General features: G+C 38.9%; 1 protein-coding gene across 1 annotated transcript in view; it reads right to left on the reverse strand.

The window, feature by feature from the left end:
- Positions 1-349: 349 nt before the first annotated feature.
- Sdc2 (syndecan 2) overlaps positions 350-13441 on the reverse strand; it is a 103246-nt gene continuing 90154 nt past the window's right edge. Inside the window, exons 3-5 of the mRNA XM_010619588.2 lie at positions 8730-8863; positions 3711-3846; positions 350-2283 (exon numbers count right to left, since the gene is read on the reverse strand). Of these exons, the coding sequence (XP_010617890.1) occupies positions 2120-2283; positions 3711-3846; positions 8730-8863 (434 nt within the window). The 3' untranslated portion in view covers positions 350-2119. The remainder of the gene's footprint in view (positions 2284-3710; positions 3847-8729; positions 8864-13441) is intronic.

Raw genomic sequence — 13441 nt, forward strand, 5'->3', positions numbered from 1 at the left:
GTCTATACAATGATTTACTTTCGGCATGACAGACTTTATTTTGGCACTTTAACAAATATTTTGCTTTACAGCAGTGACAAAATATTTGCCAGAAATTTTCTTTTCCTGGCACGGATATTCCAAGCAAGTTGTTCTAGGAATAGAATTTCACTCTGTTTTTGCACAGTTAGAGGTAAACCCACTACATTCTTAACCTCTGTAATGAGGGTTATTGTGCGGTGTTAGAAGAGCCTATCTGTTCCTTTTAATTATCCTAAATAAAGTGAATTGAGTCTGTAAGTGGTGGGGTAGGAAACTTGACAATTAAGGCCATTAAGGATTTAAGCAAACACTGCTTCAGTGTTGCTTTAAAACTTTTCTTAAAAATGAGTTTGGTGGCAATTCCAGCAAATGTTTTCTAAATGAAGCATTCCAACTTTCTTTAAAGCTTGTATGTTGAAAAAGTTGCTGTTTTTGTTATCTTTTCCCTACTTCCACGGCTCACAGTTTAAAACAAAATTAATGTAAAAAGGAAACGTTCAGTACAGGAAGTACCCAGCCAGGGTACACTCATCTCCTCCTCCGGCATCACTCTCTCCAGCTATTTTGATCCGAAGCAGCAGGACCCTCATTTTAACACACAGCACACTAGGAAAGATAAATCGATTTACAAGACTAAGCCTGAGATAGCTACTTCCGGAAACCCCTCTTTAGTTCTTTGGAATTTACAGTCTCAGAAGTTATTTGCAAAAGCAGGCATCTCTCTGTAATACTGCCATCAGCTATCCCACAAAGGTTGCAAACTTCCAAATTCCCTGGCAACCTTCCAGGATCTGTACCAAGACACACACAGGACAATACACTCAGGCTGCTCTGGCCAACAGAGAAGTGAATCTGATACTAAACAGCTCCACGGATGGGCTCTTTGGTCTTGATTTACAGACACCGTGGAACACTCAAAATCGAACCCCTGGCATTCTTGAGAGCAGACAGTCATTAGCAAAGGGGAGATGTACATTTGATCGAAAATGTACAAAATTTATAACAGTGACATTTTCAATATTAGGCCACATGATTTATTCAGTAGTTTTTATGTTCCCAAATTACAATTTATGTCTATTCATAAGACTACAAAAGTTACCATTAGAATTGTCTGTGCTTATAAAATACCAACTTTTTTATACTGTTATATATACTCATTAACATCAGTCTGTGACGAGTTACATAGAATCATAGGCACTTCAAAGGCTTAAAAAGATGTTTACAACTTAAATGCATTTTTAAAAATGAAAACTGATTTTTTTCTTTAAATCCCTCCTTGTACTTTCAAATTGCAAGAAATTAACAAATACAGTGGCCAAAGGAATCTGCAGCAACTTTTCAAAATACTGTTAGCATCTTTGGGTTTGCTGAGGCTTGTCAGTAACTTACATCAAATCCTCTCAAAAGAAGATCTGATTAGATAGATAGGACTAAACATTTTCTATTAATAATCCAATTTTACACATAGATTTGCTGTTATACATCTGCCTGAAGCTACAGGTAATGAGAAGTAAAGCAAGTGTAAAATGGATAGTCTGACATTTAAAAATTTACAAAGTGGAGGTTAAAGTTTACATATCTGAAAATCACATATACACTAAATTACCATTATGTGAATCATCCAAAGACAAATTGCACCATGACAGCTACAAAAAGGCATGGGGTTCAGTTTGGTTTTTAAGGGGACAAGAAGGGAAGGCAGAGCAGAGGGGACAACAGATAAATTAACAAAGTAAGACCAACTTGGTAAGGTCCATCTGAGACATGCTTACACAAATGACATAGCTCTCATCTTTGAACCATAGGACAAAAACAATCATATTTTCTCATAAAAAGTTTAAACTAATTCCATGAACATCAAGGGTTTTTATAACATAATATTTTGCCACTGCTATTCACAGAACACTGCAGATGTTAAATTTTAATTTTATGTCTTTCTAAAGAAATACATGAAGTTTTAAATACAATGGGATTTTATCATTAAAGTGCCAGGGTGGCTCTTTAATGAAGGAAAAAAAAAAGATCTTCATTATTCTATGCAAAAGCTTTATTTTGAAAAGTTCAGTGATCTCATAAATAGAGACACTAAGTGGGAGTTTTACGCATAAAACTCCTTAGTAGGTGCCTTCTGGTAAGCAGCACTGGATGGTTTGCGCTCCCCAAGGTCGTAGCTCCCTTCATCCTTCTTTCTCATGCGGTACACCAACAGCAGGATGAGGAAAATCGCAAAGAGGAAGCCAATAACTCCACCAGCGATGACAGCTAACGTACAACAAAAGGAAGATTACTTAAGATTCAAGGGTTGCAGAAATTAGCTTTGTCAAACCCAATCTATTTACACTTTCATAAAAGGCTTAATTTGAAAACCCAATTAAAAAAAAGCAACTGGATTCAATAGAGGTAATTATGCAAATCTGATATTCCTCTGGAAAGTACAGTAATACTTCCTTTGATTAGTATTAATATCACCCAAAAGCCTCAACAAGAAAAATCCAGCTTATTCCATTTTTAAATACTTTCATCTTTTCGGTACTCAAATTTCATATTCTAATCTTCTAATTACTTTTCAATGAAAACACAAAACATTATATAATTGGCTATTTTTCACAGTAAATAGAAGAAAATTATGCAAATTTCTTTGTAGTCTTGAATTTGAGACTATCATTTTCAAGGATTAATTGTTCATAAATTTTGTCTGCTTTGAATCAAATGTTGGCGCACGTTAAGCATCCCTTATCCAAAATGCTTCAGGGCCAGAAGTGTACTGGAGTACGGACATTTTGGAATTTGGAACATCTGAGTATACATAAAGAGATTATCTTGGAGATGGGACCCAAGTCGAAAAATGAAATTTCTTTATGTTTTTAAACACCTTATATGCAGGACTGAAGAAACTCTTATATGTAATACTTTTCATCAAAATTTGTTGTGTGCCTGCATTTTGACTGACCCATGTAAGGTCAGTTGTGAAATTTTACACTGTAAGCATCGTGTTGGCAAATCAAAAAGCTTTGAGCTATGTATAGTGGCACATGCCTGTAATCTCTGTTACTCAAGAGGCTGATTCAAGAAGAATAAAAGGTCTGGGCTATTGTGGCCCATTTAGGGAAATCCTATCTCAAAATAAAAAATTTAAAAAAGTTGAGGATGTTGCTTGATAAGTTGCATAGCATGTGTGATGCCCCGAGTTCAATCCCTAGTACTGAAAAAAAAAAATGTCTTGCATTTTGGAGCATTTTAGATTTTCAGACTAGGGTAGATCAAACTGTACCCTGTACTTCATCAAAAAAGTTATAATCAGAGACAACATTCTTAACACTTTAAAGTAGTATTTTTGTCAACTGCCCTCCCCACAAAGACCATCTCCTGTTAAGTTTGTTTTGAAATCAGGGATGATTTGGAGCAGGGCTGATCTCCATACCCTGCTGGTCCCTCAAGCCCAGCTGTTCTGGACTAATTCAGATCTTTACTCTTCCAGGCTCCTCTACACTTTTGGCTGGTTAAGGACGAGGCCAAAGAAGCCAGCAGAAAATAAAGATGAAGCCATCCTCTAGTTTCTCATGCTGGGATGAAAGGCTCTCAAGACTGCTTCTAGTTGGAAGGTGCTATTCAGTGAGCTTTGCTATACCCAGGTAGCCACACCAGGCCTATTTAAGCCCCTCCCACCTGGTCACCAGCCCGCTACTCACCTGCTAGGACTTCTGTGCGTTTAAACAGATTGTCTGAGTGTTTCTCAGTATACACGTTTTTATTCTCTTCAGCTGGGTTTATTTTCTTTTCTGTGTCAGAGAGGTGAACTTCCCCTTTATCAATTTCTTCAGGTGACTGGTACAGGAAAAAAAAAGCATTAAATCAATTTTTGAAAATGTGCTGAAGGTAGAAATAATAAATGAGTATTTCTAAAGTTCTCTCTTCTCAACAATGAGTTTAGGAAATAATTAGAATAATATTTTGCATGATAATTACCTCAATGAATAAGGCCTATGGTGGACTCATGTCCCTCGTGGTTCTTTGTTAACACCCATCTTGTAATAGACTATTAGTCAATTCATAACTCCAGTGACATGGTTAATTGTTTTCACTGACATTTCCTAAAATCTCTACTATCTTACCACTCTGTGACTTCAGGCCACCACCTCCCACAAGCTGCACTACCCCAATAATTTCATTGACCCTAATGCTCCTTATTCCTTTATCTCTCTGCTGGGAATCCTTTCATATCTGATAGGGTTCTCCCTGCTCCCGCCACAAGAGTAGCCGCCCAAAGCCTTGCTTGCCATATTTTCCTCTTAATCCTGTCCCTTTCAAGGAACCCTGGAACAGGACTTCAGATAACTAGGTTCTTCAAGTAGTCCGTGTGGATTCTCAGTCACTTCCGTTCTCTAGACCTCAGTGTCTTTGTCTAATAAAGGACATCCCCAGGTCTTGGACGCTCCACATTGCTGAAAATAAGGATAGAGTACTAATTTGCACTGCCTCATCTCCAGTCAGCCTGTAAGACACCAAAAGTTAACGGGCATCTCCTTGCAGTCTACCTGTCAGTTCTACAAAAGTAATGTACTGTGCCAAAACAGATCAGTTGTCTCTTGTTTTCACTAATGGTACCATATCTTGGGGGGGTCCAAAACTTAATACAGTGGCCTCTTGGTTTATAGACTAATTTTGTTTTATGATTTGGGGAAAGATGGCTGTGTTTCTGTTTGTGTGGGGAAAACAGTTGTGGTTGTTTTTGTGACTTTGTGACTTGTTTTTGTGACACAGAAGCAAACTTCTGCATCATGCTTTTGTTTGTGAACAGAACTGTTTGCAAACAGAAACATTTGTGAACTGAGGTATTACTGCATTTTAGCACATTTCATCTTGTACTTTCCCTATTTCGGTCCTGTCAATTTGCCTCTCAATCTCTAAAATTAAGTTCCTTCCTTGGATTCCTATTTCCAAACCTCTGTGTAGATCTATAACACACCCTATAGAGGCTCCTCAACATTCTCAAAACTGCACTGTTTATGTACCTTCCAGTCTTCTTCCAGCCCACTTCTTAAGACCAGAAAACCCTGACAGGCCATCTCATGGCCGCTTGCTAGCCAAATCCATTCTCTCGTCATAGAAGTTTTCGTATGACTACATATTCTATTTCAATTAGTCTGGGGTGGAGAAACCTGCCCTGACTTTTATTGCTGTTTAAAGTTTCCTGGATGATTCTGTGGTCTGAAAACCCCTGGTTAAGAGAAATTTAGTTCAAATGAATCTTCTATTATCTATCAGGATAAAATTCTCATTGGTTGGTATTACTGATTAAGGACACTGTCAATTCCACTGGGCTATAAAGATATACAATAAATCTTTATTAACTCTGCTATTCTTTCTACAGGCACCAATCATCTTCACCAAGACTTAATAGTGTCTAACATGCATGGGATGGTCAAATAGTTGTTTTCTGAAAACCAGGATTCATCCAAAATGGTAACCTGCTACTTAAATCTACAGGGTTAAAGTACCTAAAAAGAGGTCTCACTTTCGTGGGCTTAAAGTTACTCTCATTTTTTGGAAGGACCACAGCTAGAAAGGGTCTGTTTGAACTTCACTCTATGTAAGATCAATGGGTCTCTGTCTCAGGATCAGAATGTACTAGACTTCCCCTGAAGATGGTATGTGATGAACCGTGACAGAGTGACTCTCTTTCCTTTCCACAAGGAAAACCTCTACTGCCTAAACTTCAACTTGCCACGCATTACAAAATCCCGCACCACAAACAAATTATCAGTTCACTGTTGCTCAACACGAACCCAAATTCCACTGTTTTCTGTATTGCTACAATAGAATACAATAGGAATGTTTCTCCCAGGCCTTCCTGTACCAAAGTAAAGCAGAAGAAAGAAGCTCACTGACAGTCTTTTGCCTGAGTTTCCTCCATTTTCTCCTTTGGAAAACTTGTCATTAACGGGTTACCTGCTATAAAGGATAAATACCTCAGCAGATCAGAGAATGGATTATCTGAGTCATAATCTAGGAAACTTTCATTGCTCATCAGCCCTGGTTTTCTGCTAGAGGTTAGGAAGGCAAGGAGAAAGCTCAAGTAAGTAGATAGATTTGTGTCTCAGAGAGAAATATGATGGATATCATATCAGATTAAATAGATTGACACAGGAGCAACTAGTTAGACACCAAGTTTAAGCCTCATCATCTTTATCCCACTGTAATGATAAATCACACGGCCTTTTTGAGTTCCTAATGTCATTTAACAGAGTTGGCTTGTTCAGTTGTCTCTGATCCAGCTTCAGGTCCAGTAGGAAGCAAAAAAAATGAAGTATGCATTCCAGGATCTGAGCACATGGGGATGGAAGGTCTCCACAGAACTGGGGCCATGTGTACTTAGAGGTATGGTCTATTAGTCTCCAAGTGTTCTGGATGGAACATTCATTTTTTTTTATATGTAATAGTTTTATTGTGTAGAAACACAGGCTTGCAGAAGAAATCTTTCTACAATATAGAACTAATCTAACTGCCATAACTCTTGCATAAATGTCCAAATGAAATTATGAGAAAGGCAGCAGAGATAATTAAATGAAGCCAATTAAAGATCTGTGACATCCATGCTTGCTATTTAGATGCCATGGAAATGGAATGGAGCAAAAGTTTACAAGAGAGTCTCTACATAAACAAATAACTTCTCTTTTTACTTTTTAGTCACATAAATTTGTAACAAACTAGATACAATATCTGTAACAGTGACATTAATGCCACTGTGAGACCCATTTGAAAGCAAAATCTGTACTAATGGTATCCTAGAGGCAATGTTTAATACAGCCGCACCATGTACCACAAGACAGAAGATTAAATCATTATTATTTGTTGTTCATGATCAATATTGCCATTATCAGTGGCTAGATGAGCATTTGACACATAGTGAATACATCTTCCTTGATTGGATGAATTTTTATTGTTACACTGAATATAAATAATAGTAAGAATATAAATATTTTTCAAATTGTCTAGGAACTTTAATCCCTAAACTCATCTACCACATGTCTATTTGTTCATCTCGATCTGATGCCTTTATTCAGTCAGGTCAAACAAATCAATTTTCAATCTGTATTTTCTGTCAACAGATCAGAAATCTACGTCAAATTAGGTTTTGCTGAGTATACAACTCTACCACTGAAAGCCAAAACCGACCCAAGAGAGGCTGCTGTCTCAAGTTAGGGAGGCTTAAAGGTCACTGACTTCAAGAGACTCCATCTTGGGAAGGAGTTAAGTAAAAATGTGGTAAAGGCCATAGTGGATAATGAACTACATCTACTCTGAGATGTTCAGCTGTCCTGCCATCAACTGTACCTACTTTTCCTTTCTTGTAGCTATTCAATTTAAACGAAAGATGCAGCAGCTACCATGCACGAGCCAGAACATGCTAGGCAAGTCTGCCTCAGTCCTCATGGCGCTTCTCCCAGCCTTCCTAATGCCTGGCTGCTAAAGTCAGTTATACTAGCAACTGACCCCTCCTAACCCTACAGAGAGTATACTGATCCTGAGAGGGCTGACCTCTTGCTGCTCCACATCTGAAAAGATCCATCCAGCTGTGATATTCCCATGCTGGTCATACACCAGGACAACAGGAAGAGGACAAGTATTCTGGTAAAGGCAGGAGAAGCCCACTTGTGTTCCTACCTGCAGAGGGCGCTTTTCACCCCCAGAGAAGTCATGCCACTACTTTTCTAAGATAGCTTTCCATGGCTTGTCTGTTGTCAAAGCTTAGAAGCATCTTATTTCTAATCAATGGATGGGTAAGCTCAATAGGGAGGTTCTTGTGTTTTTAAGTTTTCATAAACACCATGCTACCCCTGGAGTACCTGCAAAGTCTACCACTGTAGCTATTACTACACATGCTCATGTGGAAGACAGGCTTGGTCCCTCCTGCGCCACCAAATTCAACCAACCTTTCCTAAAAATGCTTCCTTGGTCTAGGTACCATGCTACACACACTCACATTTAATCCTCTTAATGACCCAAGAAAATCTGACTGGATCTAGGGTTTGAATCCTGAGGCCTTCTCTAAGCTTTAAGTATGCCTTTTCCAACTTAAATACTTTTCCTATTAGTGTACAGTCAACTAACTGCAATATAATGCTCTAAGGCCAAAATCATGAGCTCATAGTTTTCATTAGCTAGTAACTTTGTTCTGTTCTAAAGCCAACAGTCTCATTCTTAAGGCACCAGCTCTCAAAAAGAATAAGTACAGATGTACCCAGCTTCATTGTCATCACAGAAAGATGTCCGAGTTTACATACCACCGATGGCAGGGCTGCAGGGCATGGAGACTCAGACCATTTCAAGACAGATCTGGAGTCTCAGCCCACAACCTATTGCAGCATATGTAAAGTTCACAATGTTTTTAACTGCGAACATTCTCTATGAAACAAATGTTTTTCTTGATTTAAGCCAAATAAATAAGATTTTGCTTCTTAACTGAGAAGTTCTTTAAGAAAGAGTGCCATGTGAAAAATATTCATACATAAATTAGGTCTGGTTAATACAAGTAGTAGTTGAGATAAATGACCCTAAGGAGTAAGAGAGGGCCACTTACAATGTAACAAGAGATCATTTGTCCTTAAATAATTTGATTTAGGACTTCTTGAAAGGTCTGTTCTGCACAGTGGGAAAAAAGAGGATCATTTACAATAATGCGGTAACGCAAGCAAAACCAAATGCACCTTCGTCTGGGCAGGCATCTTGTGTGTCTTCAGCGTCGTAGTTTCCACTTTGGGAGTAACACTAGTGAATGCTACCTTTGGAAGCAGTGGTCGAGATGTTGTCAGTTCTGGACTCTCTATGTCCTCATCAGCTCCTAGAAAATAAGCAGAGATGAGCTAAGTGTGTGAATCATGACACACAGTTTATATTACAAGGCAATAATGTCCAAGGCTGATACTGCCAAGCCATCGTTTTTAAAATATCGGTCCTTAAGAATTTATAACATACACCTTCCTGCAGTCTTCACTGTGATGAAGCAATTTTGAAAGCGCTCTGCAGGTAGCCTGGCAATTTTTTCTACAATATTGTTACCTCGCATGTTCAATCTCTTCTGAAAATTTTCCCTGTCTACGCTGAAACAACTTTTTCCTGTTTTAAAAACATAAAATAAAATGCAAAGAACAAAACCTCTCCCACAGCTAGCTCCCAATCTCATGTTGAGCTCATGCCTTCTCTGCCCATTACAGCCACATTTCCCAAGAGTGGTGTGAATGGTCTGGCTCCTGCGCTCCCTTCCTTCCAGGTGGATCTTCCTGTTAAGGTCACCAGTGTCCTCCACATTGTGATATCCATGGCTTTTCCAAGGGGTACTCAACTAATCAACTCTCCTCATGATGGCTTCCATGAGTGTCCTCCAAAGGGCCACGTGTTAAAGGGTTGGCCCCTAGTTCATGGTGCAGCTGAGAGGTGATGAAATCTTTAACAGGTGGGGCCTAGCCGAAGCCCAGGCAATTGCAGGCATGCACTTGAAGGAGATATTGGGACCCTGGCCCGTTTCTGTCTCCCTTCCATTTCCTAGCCATCTCTCTGCCACAGGCTCCCACCATGATGTCTGGTTTACCACAGTCTTAAAAGCAAGAAGCAAACCACCCATGGACTGAATCCTCCAAAACAACGACATAAAATAAACATTTCCTCTTTTTAACATGATTACCTCATGTATTTTGTTACAGCAAGAGAAAGCTGACTCCTAGTACCACCACTGAATGATTCCAACTGCCATATCTTTTTTTTTGGTACTGGGGATTGAACTTGGGTCCTTGAGCTTGTGCGGCAAGTGATGGACCCCTGAGCTAAATCCCCAACCCTTTCAACTGCCATATCTTTGATACAACCTGTTTGTTTGGCTTTCTACAACTCCCTGGCTTTCCCTCACTTCTCTGGCTATTTTAAGTCATGTCTGCAGATTTATTGTCTTCTACTGGAATGCCAAATACTATGAGTTTGTTACAGTTTAACTACAGGCTTTTTCTCATCCCATACTTTTTCCCTGACTCATACACATGGCCTCAATCTACCATTTAAACACAGATGATACCTCAAATGCACATCACTATCTTTTTTTTTTTTTAATACTGGGATCAAACTTGGGTCCTTGTACTTGCTCAGAGCCACTGAGCTAAATCCCTGGCCCCACATCCCTAGCTTTTGCCACCCCCTCTTAAATTCAGACCCATATATCCACTGTTTCACATTTTCACTTGAATGGTTCAAAGATATCATTGTACCTCTAACATGTTAAAAAAAAGAACTCTTCTTCTCCTCTTCTGCACGCACACAGTTCCCACTCCCCATGCTACCCTGAAATGGCTGTTACGTCTTCATTCCAGATTTCTGACTTTCTCCTCCTTACCTCCACATAGATTCCATCACCCTAGCCCACTGATTTTATCTTTGCAGTGTCTCTCAGCTCTGATACCTTTCTGTAATTTCAGAATACCACCTTAATCCAAGTCATTATGATCTTGCCATGAACCCTGGTACCTCCTTTCTCTTAATGGGAGTTCACGGCTCCTGGGATGAATATAAGATGCCTCTACTCAGGCTGTGTTGTCCACCCCAGCCTACCTTTTCCAGCTTTCTCAAGCTTCACTGTCACTACTGTCCCCTGTATGCTAGCCGTGGTGCCCTGACCCTCTACAAGAAGACATCGCCTAGTTAATTCCCAATTCATCTCTAAACCTGTTACAGTTTATATCTAGACACCCTTCACCCACTCCAAAGACATATGCATTCATAGGTGAGGCTGTGGGGGCAGTGACTAGATTATGGGTGTGTAATACTGGATCATAGATGAATAGTACTGGACTAGTCTACTGACTGGCTTAGCATTGTTCTCAGTGTGGATGATGGACTTACTGAGGGGAAGACCCCACACTGGGTGTGGATAGCACCAAAGGACAGGTTTGTAGCTTGGATGGAATAAAAAGAGAAAGAAGCAGGAGTCTCACTTCTTCCTGCCTGCCATGTCCTGGACTGTTTCTCCTCTGTCATGCTGTCCTGCCTTTAGAGCCAGCCAACTACAGAATGAAACCTCTACAAATTGTGAGCTAGAATAAATCTTTCTTCCTTTAACTTGTGGGTATCAGGTATTTTGTCCCAGCAATGAGAAAGTAACTAAGACAAGACCTTGGGGAGGACCTGCCTTCCCTGTTATCTCAGAGCTTTGGTTAAGCAGCTTTTTAGCACCTTCTTACACTAACTGCATTTACTGCAAATTTATAACCATTTATTCACCTAACTACTGACTTCTAGACTTGGATCTGTTTTGCTATGAAGAGTTTAAAATAGTGTCTGGGACATAATAGGCTCTGATCTGGTATTGCTATTTTGGCACTTCTTTTTGCAAGGTGACATTTTCACCGAAAAAGCATTTGAAAATTTCTGACCTTCAAACACAATATTGCTTTTAAGCTAATCATTTGTCAAATTTGTAATAACTTATAGGCTCAAACCCTGTGACTCAAACTAAACTGTTTCCTTAGAAAGGAATGAATAATGAATACCTCTAAATTCCTTAAACCAAACAATGTAAATCATAGTCACATAGTAAGTAGTTCTGAAAACAAGAGGTAACATGCTAAAAAGAGTGTAATGGTTGTAACTCCTTTCTTAACACATCAACTGTTTCCTTTAACTTCAGGACATGTATATTCATTTTTATGAGGAAGAATTGGCAGAAAATATTGGGATATATACAAGGTTTGACATTTAGAAAAACAAACTAAATCAATCTACATCTGGTTCTAGTACTTGTTAGCTGTCATCTTGGGCAAGTACTATTTGTGTCTTATTTTCTTCACTAGTAAAACAGGGAAAATAATAACTTACTCTTAAAAGTGCACATACAGCCATATGTCACTAACAATGGAGTTATGCAAAAATAATTCATTGATGCATTTGTCATGTCAACAACACGGACTTACATAAACTGAGATGGCATAGCCTTCTACACACCTCAACTATATGGCATCTACATATAAAGCAAATACGAGCTAGCCTATTGCTCCCAAGGCTACGATGAACAATGCAATATAAACTAAATCAAGAACAAGAGAAAATGATGCAGTTAACAGACCCAGGATCACAGGCTATGTGAGGCTGCTGTAGGCATTATAGCAGGTTATTTTACAGTAAAAATTTTTCAATAAGCAGAAGGAATACACTCTAAAATGATGATAAAATATAGTACAGTCAATAACCAGTAACATATTTTTTCATGATCATTGTCAAGTACAATTGTAATAATTATAGATGCTGTAATTTTATACATCAAACAGCACAGTAGTCTTCTTTACACTAGTATCATCACCAACAGGAGTAATGCATTCCTCTATGACATTACAACAGCTATGATGTCAGTGGGCAACTGGACTTTTTCAGCTCCTTGTAATCTTATAGGACCACTATCATGTACTCATGAATCACATATGACTGTGCACCAATCACAGATGTAGTACATTACCTGGAAGCATTCTCTCTATACATTATATAAAAATGTCTTTAATAGCGATACTTTCAGAAATACACTGCTCGTTTGCATGGTTTGACTATCCACTAATTTTACACATGATATGTTTGATTTGTTACTACAATGAATCACTTTCTTATGAAGAAAAGAACTTTAATGAGAAATGAAAATTTTCAATTAAGGGCTTTCAATATCACCTGTTTCACAAGAGTTCCAAACGTGAGTCACTAAAGAGGAATAAGGAGAAGCTGTGTGAGTGAAGAGATCTGAACAGCGGACAATCCCCTCCAACGGGTACTTCTAACATTGTACACAGATGTGGAATGTGCCTTGGCTCCTGTTGTTATTATGATGACTTCTTCCTAACTCTCAGCTCCTACTTCATGCTCAGTCTGAAATATCCCACCTCAGACTGTGTTTGCATTTACTATTGCATCCAGCATGGACATCATCCTCTCTATCGGAAGCCTCCCACAAGCTCTCCATTGTTGGGGCATTTTCTATCTCAACACTCATACTGCCCCCTGAATCTTGCTCTAATACAAAGTGGGCCATTTGCAGATGAGTAGTTTCGAGAGCTCTTATTTCTTTTTAAATAATATATTTTCAAAAATGAAATTCAGAGATACAGAAAGGAAAACAGTAAGTAGAATTATCTCACCCGCCCCCCCGACAAAGCATTATTAAATTTTATTTCTAAAGTGTTTCTAGAACAGTGCCTGGATCCCTGTACATTTGGGTGGTTAATAAATGCCTTACTGGATAAGTGAAAAAGTATCCTCTTTTCTCTTTTCATCTTCCAATAACGTTTTTTTGTTTTGGGGGGGGTTTTGTTTGTTTGTTTGTTTGTTTTTTGGTACTGGGGATCAAACTCAGGTCCTTGAGCTTGTAAGGCTGGCGGCAGAACCACTGAGCACTGAG

Source organism: Fukomys damarensis, unplaced genomic scaffold, assembly GCF_012274545.1.
Source record: "Fukomys damarensis isolate Sample0158 unplaced genomic scaffold, DMR_v1.0_HiC HiC_scaffold_5, whole genome shotgun sequence".
NCBI lineage: Eukaryota > Metazoa > Chordata > Mammalia > Rodentia > Bathyergidae > Fukomys > Fukomys damarensis.